This window comes from Scylla paramamosain, chromosome 2 (genome assembly GCF_035594125.1).
Source record: "Scylla paramamosain isolate STU-SP2022 chromosome 2, ASM3559412v1, whole genome shotgun sequence".
NCBI lineage: Eukaryota > Metazoa > Arthropoda > Malacostraca > Decapoda > Portunidae > Scylla > Scylla paramamosain.
The window spans coordinates 4,399,584-4,418,143 of record NC_087152.1 but is presented as its reverse complement, the minus strand read 5'-3'; the positions used below and the strand labels follow the sequence as shown (position 1 = coordinate 4,418,143).

General features: G+C 37.9%; 1 protein-coding gene across 5 annotated transcripts; it reads right to left on the bottom strand.

Moving 5' to 3' along the window:
* Positions 1-1,617: 1,617 nt before the first annotated feature.
* Positions 1,618-18,132, bottom strand: LOC135108693 (uncharacterized protein C18orf19 homolog A-like). 5 transcript variants are annotated; one of them, XM_064019829.1, is made up of 8 exons: positions 17,955-18,132; positions 17,689-17,817; positions 17,046-17,160; positions 14,155-14,376; positions 13,113-13,332; positions 11,580-11,725; positions 9,751-9,840; positions 1,618-4,030 (listed from the first exon to the last, which is right to left on the bottom strand). In XM_064019829.1, exons 2-8 carry the CDS (start codon positions 17,734-17,736, stop codon positions 3,939-3,941), a joined length of 933 nt encoding a protein of 310 aa, XP_063875899.1. In that variant the 5' UTR covers positions 17,737-17,817; positions 17,955-18,132; the 3' UTR covers positions 1,618-3,938. The 5 variants fall into 5 exon arrangements, with proteins under 5 accessions (XP_063875899.1, XP_063875897.1, XP_063875896.1 ...); XM_064019827.1 differs by lacking the exon at positions 1,618-4,030 and having other exon boundaries at positions 4,327-9,840; positions 17,936-18,131; XM_064019826.1 differs by lacking the exon at positions 1,618-4,030 and having other exon boundaries at positions 4,327-9,840; positions 17,955-18,131.
* Between the last annotated feature and the right edge of the window lie 428 nt (positions 18,133-18,560).

Genomic DNA, 18,560 nt, shown 5'->3' with positions numbered 1-18,560 from the left:
TCTGAATTATGATTGTATCTCTATAATTATATTTCTGCATGATAATCATCTGGATATAATTACTATTGATATATACGTCTCTCTCTCTCTCTCTCTCTCTCTCTCTCTCTCTCTCTCTCTCTCTCTCTCAACCCAATCCTTCATGCCACTAAAAGAAACATAAGCAAACACACTCCCTACACCGCACACTTCACCACCACCACCACCACCACCACTACCACCACCAGTCAGTCACCGGCCGGCGTCTAGCCAAACACGCCTCATTTTCCTCCCACACTGCAGCGCCTCCAGTACTGCCTCGCACACCTCCACGCCTCACAGGAAACAGGGCCCGCCGCTCCTGATATCTTTCACACCACACGAACACCTGGGCCGACACCCTGGCGCCGCGAAACAAGACAGCACGTGCCACTTACCTATAAACGCCGGGTTGGTGCACTGCCGTCCTCCTCCTTCCTTCCTGATGCCGGGAGAACACAACTAAGCTTATACCGACACGAAACTAAAACCGCGGGAACGTCTTACAAAAGCTAGACTGCTTAACTCAATCAGGAGCCGTCACGTACACGCTTGCTCCCTCTTTTCTTAGTATGTTATCAGTATGTGAAGTACGTTCTGTCACAAGAGAGCAGCTCGCGGTGTGGTGTCCTACCCCTCTGCCGGCCTAGCGCGTACTGGGGGTGGAGGTCGTCTGCTGTGGCTTTAATTTCCCAACCCGGCGCAGGCGCAGTGCCCCCTCTTGTTATATATCATGTTTTATCGGTCCTCTCTTCTCCATGCAGTCATTTATTCAGTTTTTGCCTCAGCACTGCTTCACTCATGCGCATAAACTAAATTATTGGTTGTGATGCCCCAGTGCATCCTTACCTATCCTACACTTGTTATTACCAACACAATGCATTAAGCTTACTTGGTAACAGTGCAAGCAAGCTGCTTTTAGAAACTGATTTTTTCCTGCTTGGTGAGGATGGTCATGCATCGTATGCCACTGAGGCAATATGGTATGTGGGAGGAAGCTGTGTTGTGGGGTGACGGTTGGAAGGGGAGGGGAATGAAACGGAGCGGTAAAAAGTTTGGGTGGAAATTCTCTCTCTCTCTCTCTCTTAGAGAGATTTATTGCTTTATTTATTATCAGCTGTCATGCATAACGTTTCTTATCAGATGTAAGCACTAGGTGGCCTCGACCTCAAGAGAGAGAGAGAGAGAAGCGTTTCGCACACAACATGACCTGCCACCAGCCTACCACCACCCACCTACACACCTACCTGTCCCACTCCAAGCTTTCCAACACTCCCTTCCCATCACCTGCACCCCTCACCTCTCCCGTCCCCCCCCTTCCCCACACCTTCCCGGCTGTCATCGCGCCTCTCCCCATCCCCACCCGTGTCCCCTCCCCGCCCCCCCCCCCGCCCCACAACGCTACCCTCGTCACGTGAGACCGGCGTGCCCGTCACCCCACTACGCAGTATCCACACGGTATTCTCCCCCTCCCCTTCCCTAACTTGGTTTCTGGGCAGCCGCCGCCTCCATGATGGGCCAGTCACATTGCTTCTTCCCAGCCAGGCCCTAGTAACAACCCTGTGACATAGATACTGAAAGGGGAAAGTAAATATTAAGTGCAAGATTTTATTTTATTTTATTTATTTATTTATTTATTTATTTTTTAGTGTTTGCCTACGTGCGTGGTGATAGTGCGTGGGTGGGTTTGTATTGAGAGCAGGCGATGTTGCGTGATACTGTTTTGATGTTGTCAGGACGTAGTACTTATGGTGTCAGATTTTACTTGGTGATTGTGAAATGGTGTAGTCACTGTAGTGTGTTGATTTGAGGTGTGTGGTTGGATATATATTCTGTTGTTGCTTGCATCGTGCGCTTTGAACTACATACGAATGAATTATAACCTGGTGATATCATTGTCTACTACTATTACTACTACTACTACTACTACTACTACCATCACCACCACCACCAACAACAACAACAATAACAAATCAGTGTAGAACAGGAAAGGATTCTATCTCTAAAGGGTCACAAGCGCCGCGCCAAAGTTCTAAATCGACTCCGCTTCTTGCATGATGATGCGGGTCATGAGGCACAGCGAGAGGCACCAGGCCAACCACCGACTGGGTGCTACTACGTAGGGCTGGTGTGGATATGTTTATTTATATTAGGTACTACATAATTTTAACCATAGAACACACGCGCACACACACACACACACACACACACACACACACACACACAAAGTTGGATAAAAAAAAAAATGTTAAGCCATTCATACTACAGAGTCCAAGTTACATATATTCACCTGTTGTTAATCAGGGCTGAGTAAGTATAGAAAATAGTTATGTATAGATTTTTTTTAACCTTTCAATAACTAAAAATATCATCCTAAACTTAGTAAAATCCTCTAAATAATATCCAGAATGTCATTACTGGCTTTACGATACTGAAAGGGTTGCTGAAATACCTAGTATATGTACCATCAACTGCCAAGAAAGTCATCGCTAAAACACGCTGTCACAACCGAGAGAGAGAGAGAGAGACAGAGAGAGAGAGAGAGAGTAACATCAGTTCCCTAGCACAAATATAGCAGTATCTGCGAGGCGTGGTGTGCTGTGGCTGACACGAGTGAGTGGTGACACGAGGATACAAGGAAACACAGGCGAGATATTTCATCCCACACACGTGAATTCCCCAGTCATGTGAGGACCGGTGACCTGTCACAATCAGGTAATTTATATAAGGGACCGGAGAGGTTGGCTACCTTACCTAACCCCTTCTCTCTTTCTCACCAGTCATCTTCCCTTCCTTCTCTTTGACCCACCACATCTAAACATGTGAATGAGGCTGAGGTAGCGAGTTGTTACAAACGGGAAGTTTACATAAGAAACTGGTGAAGTTACCTTACTTTTGCCTTTCTCTGTACATCTACCTACGCTTCCTTCTCACTATGATCACCCTCTTTGAACACGTGTATAAGATCCAGCAAGGGAAACATCAGGTGCTTAATCAACGTTTGAAGGAGTGACGACCATTCTGTGAGATGAGGAATTGTCGGTGGCGGGCGAGATGTCAGGGAAGTGATACTAACAATAGCTGACACTTTAGGCTTAAGGGGGAAGGAGACCCTCACGTGGGGTCGTAAACTTCCAGTTCATCGTGTGTGTGTATGTGTGTCTCTGTGGCTTTGCAGGAATGAAGGACGATTTAATCCAAGGGTTTGAGTAGTAATAATAGACGGTAATAGAGACGGTGGCAATGGTGGCGGTAATAGCAATACCAGTAGTAGGTGGTGGTGGTAGTCTTAGAATCAGACTCAGATTTGATTTTTTTTTTCTTGTAGGAACATAAAGACGGGTCTCTCTCTCTCTCTCTCTCTCTGGCATGCCATAGTTTTGAAGATAAAGGCCAATTGTTCGGTGCATTTAATAATATTTATGCTACCTAAAAGCTGGTAAATAAATATATGTATGCGACATTAAAAAATGAAAAATAAGTTTCTTTTATTATTTGGTATAATCTCATAAAAATATTTGTAAATGATTAAATGTCATAATTCCTAAATGTTTATATACTTTACAATAGGGAACAATAATGCATCTACCATCTACTTCTCTATCTAGGTCTGTTCCTCTGCCTACCTATCTAGTGACTCTAGTCCTTCAATCCATTGGGTGAGACAATCAACTCACATGAAGACATTAATGTGAATTAATTTTCATCTTTTAAGTTTACAAAGTGCAACAAAACATTGGTAAATTTAACCTAACATACCTGAGCATGTCACTAAAGCTGATGTGTTATACTAATTGTGCCCTGAGTAAGTGCTCCCAGCAGGAAGAATACTGCCTCATCAAGGAAATTACTGTAATTGCTTAGAAAAGTCTGTTGATACACCAGCACCGTCTACAGTGCCACACCCACTGGGCACTCCCCTACACAGGCCGGTACAGACGCATGGGCAAAGCACTTTCATTTTTCCGCTTGAAGGCCATTTTTGTCCAGGCTCGAACCTGCACAACCACAGCTGTGTGGGGGAAAGTAAATATGCTCTTTAATAAAATGAACCTCTGATTGACATGCTATAAATAACAGAAGCTTTAAATTTGAAAAGAATCTGTACTATATGTACTTACCAGTTCCACATCAACAGTTTAGATAACACAGTAATCATATCCATCACTCAAGCTTGTTGCACAGAAATATTCATAAATGCAATTCAGTAATGTAGTTATTCCAACACTACTTTGAAAACAATAATACCTTCCCTTGTTAACTACAATGATAACAATGGACAAGGTCAACTAATTCATGTACACTTAATTTCTCTGTTCACTTTATTATTTACAGAGAGCAGTATGTACAGTGTGTGCTGTGCTGCTACAGTACACTTCACCCTAACCATCCTGCACCTGCATTATTCCACTACTCCTGGGATCATTCCTTTTTGCACCGTGTTGTGTCCCAGCCAAATGAAAACAAATGAAAACAAATTCATTAAATTATCTCCAGATCATAACAGTAAACAACTCACACATGAGAAAATTCTAACAATTCTACTACCAATGATGTGTGACAACATTCAGCCATATCACTGACTACAAAAGTGTGAACTTCTTGAATGGTAGAGGTTTTCATGTTGCCCACATAAGAAAGTACCTCCTTTTTTGTGCTGTGTCACTGCACCAATACTGATAACAAGAATGTCAACAGAACACTTACACTTAATAGTGGCAACATATTAATGGGAGAACCTAGTCTATTTGTCGCCACTATACTGCACTTTACTGACCAATTATAACAGTACAAAATGAAACATTTTAAGGTAAACAATACTAGCAAATAATTCAACAAATAAAAGTACAAGTGTTTTCATGTATTTCTGATCAAGCATCTTGTCCCACTAAGGAATATGGAACAGCACTTCAGCAATCTCTACCTCATGCAATCAGCAACCTTATCTGGTTTTGAGCACACAGCAAATGTTTGTCTTGACAACAATGGGTGCACCACTATGGGAAGGGAAGTGGGTTGTAGGGACTACATGTTACAATCCCATTTAAAAATGTAAAATGAATAAATGAAGGAATAAATAAATAAATAATAAATAAATACATAGTACTAAACAGTATATAAAACATCAAATGAACACTCATAATTATGTTCCTCTCCCCATGAGTCAGTATTTTGTCAATACATGCACAGCTCTAACATCTGCACCCAGAAGGAAATGAGGTCAGGTTTTAGTACTCCACTAAGGTAACCTTTCTGCCTGGCCTCTGTGAGGTAAATCAGTCACTACATCTTTGCATTCCATTACTTGATAGATCATAGACAGGAGACTGAGGACGTCTGGTGCTGACAAATTAATCTACTGCATAGTCAAGCTTAAAGAAAGACTGACATACTTTACTGGGATGCATTAATTCCAAGTTATTAGAAAAAAATTTAAATTGCCTATAGGTTTCTAAGGAAATACTTAATAAAAAGTTAAGAAAATATTTTTGAGATATACAAGTAATGACTCTCTCTTAAAGATAGTACTTTTGTTGATGCCTGTCATCTTTGCCTATTCTCCTGGCATCAATGACACTAGAAAGATCTTGGTATAATGAATTTTTCTTCTTGAAACAGATATAGAAACCTGTCCTCATACCCACTTATCATAGCCACACACAAACACACACACACACACACACACCCACACAGACACACACACACACACACAATCATTATCAGGTACTCTCAGCAGTAAAAAATGCATCATATTATTATTCATATATACTGTCTTGGAAATTTTGCAATATGGACTCTCTTAGTTCTTGTATTATGAAAAACATGATAAATCACAATCTTATCCACTAAAAGGAGAGAAAGCTCAGCAGGGCATGCCTCAGGTGTCTCAAAGGGGAGTGGGCAGAGAATGAGGTGGCAAAAATCACAAGTTTTTGAAGTGACAATTCACTGATAAACATATATATATATTTTTTTTCAATACAACTTATTTGACACAATTTCCTGTATTTTATACTATATGCCAGCAACTAGCAACACTAGTTTATATCTGTTTATCAGCAAGCAAGATGATGATAGGGAACTAGAATTCCTATCCCTCACACTCACCTCTAATAGTCATACAATATAATGCTGATGAAATGCAAATTCAGAACCTCAATATTGGAATGGTTAGTTCGTATGGCAGCAAGATTTCCTGTTCATGTACTTGTCTTGGATGCTTTAGTATTGTTCTTGAAATAGTGAGGCAGTACTTATTAGCAATTTTTCTATATATATATATATATATATATATATATATATATATATATATATATATATATATATATATATATATATATATATATATATATATATAATTCAGTAGAACATTACAAAAGGATGAGGGAATTTAGGTAATTAATTCCTCTGCTAAAAGTAAGAACTTTCAGTCCAAGATATATAGCTGTAAAGCTATATTTATAACAAATAAATTTTTACTGGTTGGTTCTAAAAGTAAACAATAAACTGTGGGATGAGAAAAAAAAAATTACAATAGGTTTGCTTTCTTACACACATTAACTTAGCCCTGCTGACCAGGAGATACAAACCTAAGAGTTGCATGATCAATATGATCAACTTTAACTCATCCCCTGATTCTGGTGTAATGCCAAATCATTGAAAATGAGTAGATGAACACCTTTCAATAATTTGTGTTGATATTTATGATTGCAACATTTCATCACCCAGCCCATGACCAAACACAATGTATGGATATACTACCTCAAGTTCATACTCTTTGGTAAAGTCAAATTTTTCTGGATGATGTAAATGAAGCCATAGATTCTACAACAATTTGGTCTCCACCACAGTAATGCAACAATACAAAGGTATCTTGTCAGTAGTCTGCTTTAATCACTCACTTTCACTAGTTATAACAAACAGGGATATACAAAATTAAAACTGCCACTGGCTTTACTCACTATTTACATACCCAGACAGCTGGCTGACTGCCATAAATATATAACCAGCCTATTTTCTTAGGCTCATATGACAGCAGTAATGGCACTTTTTTTGCTGTTGTTTTGGTGGTGTGGGAAACAGACATTTATGTTTGGAGTTGCATGTAAACATCATGATTGTTTACAAATATAATCTAAAAAACAAATTTCTAATTTACATGCATTTCCATAAGGGAAAACTAGCTTACTTTTTAAAATATTCATCACAACAGGCTGGTTGCTGCATATGTTGCTGTACATTTCAAAAGCTTCTGTGTTTGGAATGTTATTGAATGGTCAGTCCTGGTGACCACTCAGCCCCTAGAGCATCCTTACTGAACTTCTCTTCCTGTACAGTAGGATCCCAGATGAGAGGCAAACAAGCTACAAATAATCCAACCAATATCATCAAGTAATACAAACAATTTTGAATAGCAAGCTATGGATCCTAATTAACAAAATTTTATGAGGAACTGACTTTTGTGGGTGAAAATCACACAGTGCTGACTTGCTGGGCACCAGCAATCAGTATCCCTGAGCCTTGGGATCTCCATTGCAAAATAATTAAGGAAGGTAACTTTACTGACTATATTCATTATGGTATTGACAATCATTTCACTCAAAACTTCTTTCCAAAAGAAAATATTTTGCAAAATAATAGTATACAGTAGACAATTGGCTTTTGGGGTTAGCAATTCAATTCTGCCCCTCAGATTATACTACCTCAAAGCCAGCTAAGTACTATTAAGAGTGATTCCAATATCATAAAATATTTTGCTTCATAAATACTGTCAAAATGCAGTAAAAGTGTACTTAAATAGAGCAACAAATGAAAGTCAAGGCTGGCTTTTCACAACACTCATACTGTTTTGCACATAAACTATACTAGTGGGCAACAGCATGTAGACAGACTGGCACCATGCTATAAACACTGCCATTGGATGTATCATCTACAACCAAAGATACCTTTTCAATTAACTTCAATGGAAATAAATATAAAGCCACTCAATGAGATGCTTACAATCATCTATGACATGTATTTGCAATCCATGCAAGCTGTTTGACTATGTAGCCTCCTTCAGTGAGCCGAACTACAATGGTTTTGTGTGTGGATCAACGATGAAGCCAGCTAAATGCAGTACAGATTCCAAGTTATGATATGGATCAGTAGCTTGAATTTCATCTAGTGCGTGTTAGCTTCCAAGTCTAACTCCTAAATTCTTACTCATCCATCCTCTAGACCAGCTTTCCTTCTATTGATAACACATATTGAATGTTGTGAGTTCATGTATCTGGTACCCTAACTGTACTGATGTTGATGGTATTTCTCAGTTAGTTCTTTGAAATTTCTTTCTGAATTTCTTATAAATTTCTAATCAAGAAAACAAATAACAAGAATTTTATCTTAACATTAAAAAATCTAATAGTGTGACCTGTGAAACTCTTCCACTCTACTTCACTGTCAATTTCCCTCCCTTACAATTCACACAAACAACAAATAATGAGAGAAAACTCCCCTTCTTTCATCCACACCACATTCTTCCACTATTCTGATTTCTTCACTCATAGCACCCCAGCTTTTTTTTTTTTTTTTTTTTTGTGTGTGTGTGTGTGTGTGTGTGTGTGTGTGTGTGTGTGTGTGTGTGTGTGTGCATTCATAATTTGGGGCTGAGTAGGGTACGTAAAGCAGTGCATAGACAAATACCAAGATACTTGTCTTGCTTGGGTCCTAAGGTCACATAATAAGCATTCATAAACATACACTTGTATGATGAGCTGTCTTATTTGGTTCTGCCTTAGAAATTCTTATATTTTTTCTTTCCAAGTACATGTTTTATCATCTATAAGGAAACATCAATGATATATTACACAGAAAGCTTTTTTTTCAAGCTTTTGCTGGTCTCCCTTTCATCTAAATCCAATCTGAGAAGTTCTGTAAGACAAGCCATGCTGTGACAGTCTGAAGCTTCATGCTTATAGTGAATTTTATTTTAGCTTCCAGCACTGAAATATATGTGATAAAATGTAATGAGTTCCAACTTAATCATCAACAATGATAAACTTGTTACTGATACAGAATTTTAAAATTAAAGAATAAAAAATGTCATAAGACTACTTTGAAATGTCAAAACAAAGGCTTCCTTCTGATGGGACACCCATACATTAGTCAGTGTCAGAGACTGTGTCAAGTAAATTTACATCGCTAGCTAAGGTGGCCGTCATGCTCCATCAAAGCTGAAGAGAGAAGCATAAGCATGTCAATCATGCTTTGTTTTAGTTCTACAGAGAGGGACATACACTTGCTAACTATGTCCCAGTGACTAGCGATGTGTCAGATATACCCATAACACTATTCCAACCTACCAAATGCACAATGCACCATCATATTCACATTAATTTTTATCCACACCTTTCTAGTAACAATCACAATATTAGAGTACAGGATGCCTCACCTCTTCTTCCTATTTTCTCCTAATTTTGGACAATTGATCTTTCCTTTCCTCTAATCTATCTTTAAGCTCCTCTTTTTTCTCTACAACTCTTTCCTTAAGTTCATTCCTTTTTTCAGACAATCTTTGTACCATTTCCTCTTTAGTCTCCTGATACCTCTCCCTTATTTCTTCTCTTTTCTCCTGATACCTATCTAGAATTTCCTCCTTCCTCTCCTGGTACTTGTCTACTATTTCTTCTCTCCTCTCCTGATACCTTTCCACAAATTCCTCTTTCTTTTCAATTAATTCCTCCTTTTTACCTTCATACATTTCCTTGAGCCTCTCTGAGGATGGCACAGGCTTAATATAGCCACGTTTCTTCAAGTAGTTTATAGATAATGTTGTTCCTCCTGTAAAGAAATAGAAAAATACATCATTACCACCAACACCACAATAACTCAAAAGAAACTTGTCATAAAACCAGCCACATCTCTTAACCTTAACATATAATACCATACCTGGGAATATATTTGCAACACTAATAAATTTTAATTAAGAATTAATAAGCTCTATGAATATATAAACATCTTAATACTTTATATACCAAATGCTTTATGTTCTGGCAACAATACGATGCCTTATATTAAGACTATTAGATAATGCAATGTTTTACACATGAAAATAATTATAAAGCAGGCCATTCCATTAATCATCTTTGATAAATCTGATTGACACATCAAGAAACAAGACAAGAGAATACAAGCAATATATCATTACTCTGAAGGAAAAAAGACCAGGAAAAAGCAAAATGTTCATAAAGCAATCAGTACAAATGAAATAAATTTTCTTAACAACAGACAGTATTTATTGGCTGATAATACAGCAATAACATATCATATAGAGTCTAGTGAAAACAATCACCACCATGGTTACCTTGATGAAGGTCAATCCAATTTTCACTAAATCTATCAATGCCTGCAATAAGCAATTAAGATTGATAAAAAAATTTAAAAAAATAATAAAAAATGAATAAATAAATAAAGGAAAAAAAATCAAACAAGTGCTGCTCAATAACATTCATGGCTCATCCAACACAAAGTCCAAAAGATCCCATGAGATACTCATATATCAGCTGTTCTTCTCAATGGCACATCACTAGTTGGTGAGTGGGGACACCAAGGTGTCTGGAGTCCAATGAGAAATCACAACTTTAAAGAGAGCCTATCAAAATACTGAGGTGGCTAAGAAAACACCTGCCTTATGGAATAAAATAAAATAAAATAAAAACACTTCAAGACATACACCTTCAACTTTAAACACCATCACTCTTACCATCATTATAAACATCAGCAACTATAGTGAGTGGAATTAGGATATCCCAACAGGCCACACCCCTTCCCATCAATGCTGTGAATGAAGCAGCACATTCATATCCACAGTCTTGGATGTTATCACTTGATGTCCAACCAAGAGACTGCTAACATTATTTTATCATTTATTGCACAATGAAAGGATGTTTTAATACTTGTAAATTTGCATTTTTTGTAGGTTTTCCCTCAATATACTCATGAAAGCCTTCTCTTCACAGTGTAACAAACAGTGAGTCTTAAGGTGTTATGTCTTAGGGTAGGGATATGCCTGGGATATTCCATGGCCTCCCCCTCTTAGAGCTGGTGAATCATTGGTGCTGAGTTGGTGTATGCCATAATTATTGGCCATTCCAGCGTGGCTATAATGTCAAGTTTCCAGTCATGAATGATGTTGTTAGTGTAACTGCTGAAAATTGAGAAACTAACACACAAGTCGATGAAAATTGTAAACACATTATGAAGAGTAAAAACTTGCAAATAGTATTTTCATTCATGATCAGGTAGCACTGCCAAGTTTATGAGTACAGTCAGGAAGGGGTGTGGTCAATCAAGATATCCCACTCACTATACTATACTATCCTATACTCACTATACTACTATCCCACTCACTATACTACTACTACTACTACTACTACTACTACTACTACCACCACCACCACAAATACTATCATTACCATTCCTACCATAGCAGTTCAGTCTATTCATAAAGAGAAAAGTTTCTTATTCTTACAACAAACTCCAATGTGCTCATAATAAAGTCTATCTGTGAGGTCACTTACCCACAGTAACTGTATATCTTGCTGGGGTTGCAATTTTGTACATGGCATAAGCAATTGCATAGTAGCCAGCATTGCTACTCTGCAAGTGAGAGAGTATTTTTTCTCCGGCTCCAAGTTTCTCCATCAGTGGGATTATGTCAACACCACTGGAAATGAAAAAAGAGAGAACACTTGAAAATTCTAAAATCACTAGTCTGGTTTTTGTAAAACTTACATAATTCAGAGACCTCTCTCCCTCTTCAGTAAAGAAAAAGTCTATCACAAAACCATAGTTTTGTTACTTTGGATTATTTGTTTATTTATTTAGGCATTATTTTTGACAAGCCCCATTTCTACTTGTGAGGAGGTTTCCCAGCACAGAAACAGATACTGAAAATAATGCCATAAAATTAATACAACTCGAGCACTGAGAGAGAGAGAGAGAGAGAGAGAGAGAGAGAGAGAGAGAGAGAGAGAGAGAGAGAGAGAGAGAGAGAGAGAGAGAGAGAGAGAGAGAGAGAGAGAGAGAGAGAGAGAGAGAGAGAGAGAGAGAGAATTATACAGTCAGTCATCAACTTTTGGATATGTCCACTGCCTAGGATACATCAGTCCAGTTCCTGGGATAAATTAAAGGAAAAACAAAATCTAGTAAAATGGAAAAATCAAACAATTATTATTATTAGGATATTTGACACTTCTTGAATCAATGAACAGCATTACGAAGCACTGCAAAGCCTGGATGAGGAAAGCAAGTGTACTTGGCTAAATATGCTCTCTCTTCAGCAAATATCAGAGAAGTCAACCTGGACTGAACAACCACAATGATTATAAAGACAGTACAATTCAAAATTAAACACATGCTTTTACTATTTACTATTGATGATTGCAGAATACTACACAAAGGAGAACAATGAGGACTGTGGACTGTTTTTTTGCTTACATTCATACACTTATTACATGTACTCCTTAATATATTTTTTATTAAAAAAAGTCTGATGATTTTTGAGAATTGAAAATTCTAAAAAAATATATATAATTAAAGCTAAAATGACAGTAAGCAGAAGGGTAGAAGTGAAAGAATGGAAGACAAGAAGAAAAGTTTTGCAGAAGTGCCAAGATCAACTGATATGGTGATAAAAAAAAATAAAAATAAAAAAATAAAAAATAAATAAATAAAAAGAGAATAGCTGGGAATGTTTCTGTATGACAAGGTGAAGCAACATTTAATAATTATGGGCTCTAGTATGTGTAATAGCAAATCCTGTTTATATCTTCAACAACATATGTATGCATTAATGTATATACCTTTCCATCTTCCATGAAGCACTTACTCATAATGACCTGTCTAAACATGGAAATTGTTTTCATTATAGTAAAGATGATCAGTGTAACTTAAGACTGATACCAAGGTTCTTTAACAATGTTATATTTTCACATCACAAAAGAATACAAAGGAGGATATATGTGATAAGTAGGTGACTGAACACCTACTTATACTTATCAGTATAAGACTATTAGAGAAAAGAAACACTGAGTCAGTTAACTTGTCCTCACCTCTTTGCAGCGATGAAGAAGGCGCCATACCACACAATGGAGGTCGCTATGTGCACTGGGATGAGTACATACCAGTACTGCTTGTACATCAGCTTGAACTTCTGTACTATGGACAACTTCTTCTCAGCCTTGCTGTCCTCCAAGGCCTCACCTTTTCTCAGTTTTGGTGTTTCCTTTTCTTCCTTAGGAGATGAAATCTTAGTCTCATTTTGATCTTCATCTGAGGACAAGTAAATTAGTAAGTAAGGCTTATGAGGGCTGTGATACCTGACTGAAGTAATTCAGTATCAAATATATTTTCTGATAAGAATGAAACATTTAACTACAACTCTACATTTACTTTCCATAATGAAAATGTTGCTCTTTTGCCTGCAAAGCTGCACAAGCTGTCTATTGTTTGTAATGAGTTGTAAACTTACTGTAGTCATGTATATAAAAACAAGGGGGAAGTGAGTTTTTAGTCAGTCGTTTGCATCAGCCAGACAAGAGGAGAAACAGCCTCACTACAGACTAATCACCTTTCTTATGTGTGGACAATATAAAACTTTAGATTTCATCCACTTATGGTATTTACTAAATATATTAAATCTACACATAAAAAAACTTTGCTAGATGTCATCAAATATCTGTGGTCAGGTTACTATTGTACATTAGGAAGAGTTACTCTTCCTGAAGTACTGATAGTGATAGTTTTTAGCAAAACTGATCTATATTAAACTGCAACTGGCTAAAATCAACTCTCAGCACCTAGCAATATCAATTGAAGTACCCCTGCTGGCTTCCCAGGTTAAGAAGCACCCCTCTAAAAAATACAAACAAGACAAATGGAACTATGTGACTTTTAAGTTGCATTATTTCAATATTACAAACAAAATGCAATATTACATTTATTTAATGAAGCATCCCATTTTGCAGGAGAATACTATGTAGAACAAATTTTAGGAAGAATAAATATGTTGATATTCAAGTCCACTATAGAAAATTTCTACAGTAAAGTTTGAAATAATCAAGACATTCTTTAAAACATTCAAAGAAAACTCACCCAGAGAAGAGGAAGGCACAGTAGGAGGCTTGCTGGAATACAGACGTATATGGCAATCCTTCTCATGGGGAGGCTTTGGACACATCATCAATGAAACTGAGGCAGTGCTGGGGTGCCGTGTTGCTTGGAAAAGGGCATTACTGTACATCCTGGCTATAGTGAAGGGACGATGGTAGTGTTGGTGGTGGGACTGTAGGAGTGTCCTGTGCTGGAGCCACAAATCTGTCAAACATTGAGAAGTTTACTATACACCAGTCTTACCCAAGTGCACATAAATTATTGCTCAGATCATGAAACACATATATATATATGAAAACTGCATTTTCCACTTTATATAGTATAATTGCTAGTAACAGAATAAACTAAAACACACACACACACACACACACACAGAAATATACATATAAAAGATCCTGAGTTGTCACTTTCAACTTGCGTCCTTTTGAGTCTGTCACTCCACCCTTATTTTTAATAAAACTAGGAAATTTACATGAAAAAAGAGGCTTATAATTATGCCTTATTTTGTTTCTTTTACCTTTCATTTTATACAATTTTATAATCCTGCAACATGTGACCATAGTTGTTGTGCCACCACAAAAAAAGAATTTTCATTCACCTCACCTCATAACTTCAAATACTTGTGGACATCATCAAATGCTATGACTAACCTTGGACTTTTAGTACAGTAGAGAAACAATAATTAAAAAACCATGCTGAACCATTACTTGCACACACAAGTGATGAATACTCACTGCTTATATTACCTACATTTCATTCTATCCAACGTTCATATCTACCCCAATTGTGTTCAGATACTCACTATTATTTAATGTTGATACAAAGCTATGGGTTCCATCACTAAATGCAAATAATAAACAATAGTTTTTTAATGGTGTAAGCAGGGGCACCCTCACTGTAAAAGGTCACAAGAGAAAACTGAACAGTTATCAAGCATGCAAGCACAAGACAGTTGAAGGAGTGAAGGAGTGACAGTATCAATACATAAGTATGGAATGAAAGACAATGGTCAAGGATCTATGCTTGAAAATTAATTTATCAAGAAAAGCATGTGGTGAGAGATGTATGGATGGTGAAAGAAATGGAACCATGTATACTTGCACCAAGTTCCTTTCCTCCCTTGTAACCTTAGTCACAGCCAGTCAGTACTGGGCTCTCACTTGAACAAGCCATCCCCTCTTTCCCCTCTCAAGTATGGCAAAAAATAAGACAGAGTATAAAAATAATATAATAGATGAAATGAGTGCTAAAAGAAGACTCTCATTAAAAAGTACATGGGAAATGGGGAGAAAGAAGAATGAACAAAACAGAGGATGAAAGAAAGGTATGCAAGGACATGAACTGTGTGAGATTATTCTGTCATGACATATCTCCTGGGAAAGTAAAAAATAAAATAAAAAATCAGATACAGATAAACGAGAGACAACAATGGCCAAGTAGTCAGCAAAGAGAAGAGATGAACTATGAACTAGAAGTCCTGAGCATTAGTTCTGATGCCAGCCAGCTATTTTCTCTGATCAACATGTGGTCATAGGTCACCTGCATGCTGGTGCATCATGGAGCACTGGGAACAGCATGATCCTATACAGGTGGCACTTAAAGAAATCTAGCCTATCCCACCACAAGGAATAGAACATCTCATGTCAAGGTCAAGATAAGTGGAGCCTATGAATAAGTTAAGCTAAAAACAAGCAACTTATGGGATAGATGGGCAATGTGCACATGGCATTGGAAGCAAGACAGGTGTCCCTGGAACAACGAACAGTAACTACATGATGAAGATGAACTGAGAACATTTAAGAGTGCTTGAAAGAAGACACTGTTTCCAGAACTTTGATGGGAGCTTCTCACATTTATGGTTTGTTCCATGTATGTACAGAATTTGGTGAAGGGAAGGAAATGGATCCATCATAATGCTGCAGGAGTAAACCAGCACTGAAGTCACCCCTGCTGTAGGAGACTGCTGAATATGCTGCACAACTGAACTTGGCATAGTGTGATGTAATGAGTTTAGAAGTAAAAAAGGAAATATTAATGTAAAAGCATATGGAGGATGTCAGCCTGGTATACTTACAGATAACCAGACATTTGTCACTGATCAAATGCTCTTGTTATTCCTAAACATTATGTAAAAATGTAAAAAATTCAGTAAGAGAGAGAGAGAGAAAGACAACTTGGCCACTTACTCCTACACACAACCATATGTGGGTGGGGGCATAAAATTAATTATGCCACAAAACACAATTACCTCACGTATTTTCTCGTATTTTTTAAGCTGCCACTGTTTATGTCACAATACCTAAGAGAATACTGAAATTCCTCAGCCAAGTTGTTTTCAAGGTACTCCGCACAATAACCATAACAGATAGCAAAAGATAAGATAAGAATGATCTTTCACATAACAAAGAGACAAATATTGATCAAGTATTTACAATATTCAAGAGCATAATTCAATACATCATTATAAAGGATGATGTTGAATTAATAGTCACTTCCTCAGGAAGACTTGTTCTGTTATTATCAAATGATTCATTATCAAAAGTCCAGTGGTAAAGGAAAGATTATGATAGGTTTATTCAGTTATAGATTCAGAAAACAAAGGTTATCAAAGCTCAAGTGGCTGAAGAAAACAACACAAAGTAAAGGCAATACTGTACTGTTATGAAACTATTATTATTAAAATATCCTTCCCATTCTACTTGACAAAACATGAATAAGAAAAGATACTTGTAGCCCAATGTCATAATTTCTGTATCAATGATTATTGTAGCAGCCATGGTCAGACCAAGGACAAGGGATGTAAAGTTGAGATCAGCAACATAAAATGGTATATCTTTCAATGTCTGAGAATATACAAACAGTTTAATTCTAACCTGATGAGGTGGTGACTCTTGGTAGGACGCTGACCAGACTGCTGGAACACCTAAATGCATCAGTGTTACACTTACTCCACTGGCCTCCTGGAGTGACTGTCCGTCTGTCCACAGCCTGCAGACATAAGGTGGTTAACAGATATGAGGAAAGCTATGTGAAACTGGTGAAGGGGGAAATCCACACACTTATAGCAGAACTGTCACACGAGAAATATACATTAACAGTTCTCAAATCCCCAAACCAGTTCTTCACAAGGAGCTGCTGTCTTAGCCATGATTCATCAGGGAAACCAAATAAAAAATCTATCATACCCACATAAGCAAGCAACTGAGGGCACTTCCATATAAGAAAGCAGACCCTGACACTGTGGGTTGCTAATAACTCCTACATGACTCTGGCATAACTAATTCTAAATTCACCAGCCAAGCAAGTAACAAATGAGTGTCCGAAGGATGTGGTTTATTGAAATATTATCTACTTTGCTTCTGAGTTTATTAAAAAAGCAGCACTTCCCATACTCAAACTATAATATGTTGATGTATCTTCTTAGAAATATCTTCTTGAAATTTGATACAAAGGTATTTACTTGACGAAACCTGCCATTCGAGACTTAATAGCTACAGCCAGAAAATCATTCCTCACCTTGGCCAGGTGAGGCAGGAGGCGGGCGGCGACCCTTCGCGGCAGCATCTCACTCGAAGGGCAGCAAGGCCTGGGCACCCTGGTATGTAGCCTCTATGTGGTGTCAACACCCCATGTTAACCTTATTCCCTGGAAAGATACACGTAGTTTCCCTAAATTTCACTTAAGTAGTCCCCCATAAGCATAAACTCAGGCAGTCCTTTGAAGTGACATACTACACCTTACACCACCTCTGCATTCCACTCACCTCACCACCACTAGCTCACCTTCCCTGAGTCTGGCACATCTCTTCACAGCACCAGCAAGTTCAGTCTCTCTTCATACTTCAGCCATCAGTGCTGCGGCGGCGGGGATCAGGTGAAATGGTGGACAGGAGGAAAAAACAAGACCGGCCACCTCTCACGTTGCCTCGTCTGCCGTAACAGCTGATGCTGCTGGGTTTCGGTTCGGCGCAATTGTGATTGAGGAAGATTGTGTTTTATTCCTTCTCCGCACACAATAATTAGATATAAACAAAAAGTAATAGAAAGCAAAATTTTAGAAACAGAGAAAAGTAATGATATTCCCGAGAAAAATGATTAATGCGGAAAATAATCGAGCATAAATGCAGATTTAGGATCCCGTTGAAAAGCAATATCCCTCCCAGAGGTCATGGGGACTGAAGGTTGCGTCATCGCTTCTGGCATCCAACTGTACTTTGAAACCGTGTAACATCTGTGAACTCGTGATTTTATCTTGTATGCTTAATATAAATTCCACTATTGCAATCAGTTGCAGTCGATTTTCTGAACGTAGATCGCGTCTCAAAGGAGTCCTGGGTTCTCCTCTTAATTCCGAGACACTTCCTTAGAGAAAAACATAACGTAGTGTCA

Coding starts and splice junctions, on each gene's coding strand:
- LOC135108693 (XM_064019827.1), bottom strand. CDS start 17,736: ATGCTGCCGCGAAGGGTCGCCGCCCGCCTCCTGCCTCACCTGGCCAAG. Junction 14,377..17,045: donor AAGAGTCACCACCTCATCAG/GTTAGAATTAAA, acceptor AATGTTTGACAG/ATTTGTGGCTCCAGCACAGG. Junction 13,333..14,154: donor TGTGCCTTCCTCTTCTCTGG/GTGAGTTTTCTT, acceptor ACTTGTCCTCAG/ATGAAGATCAAAATGAGACT.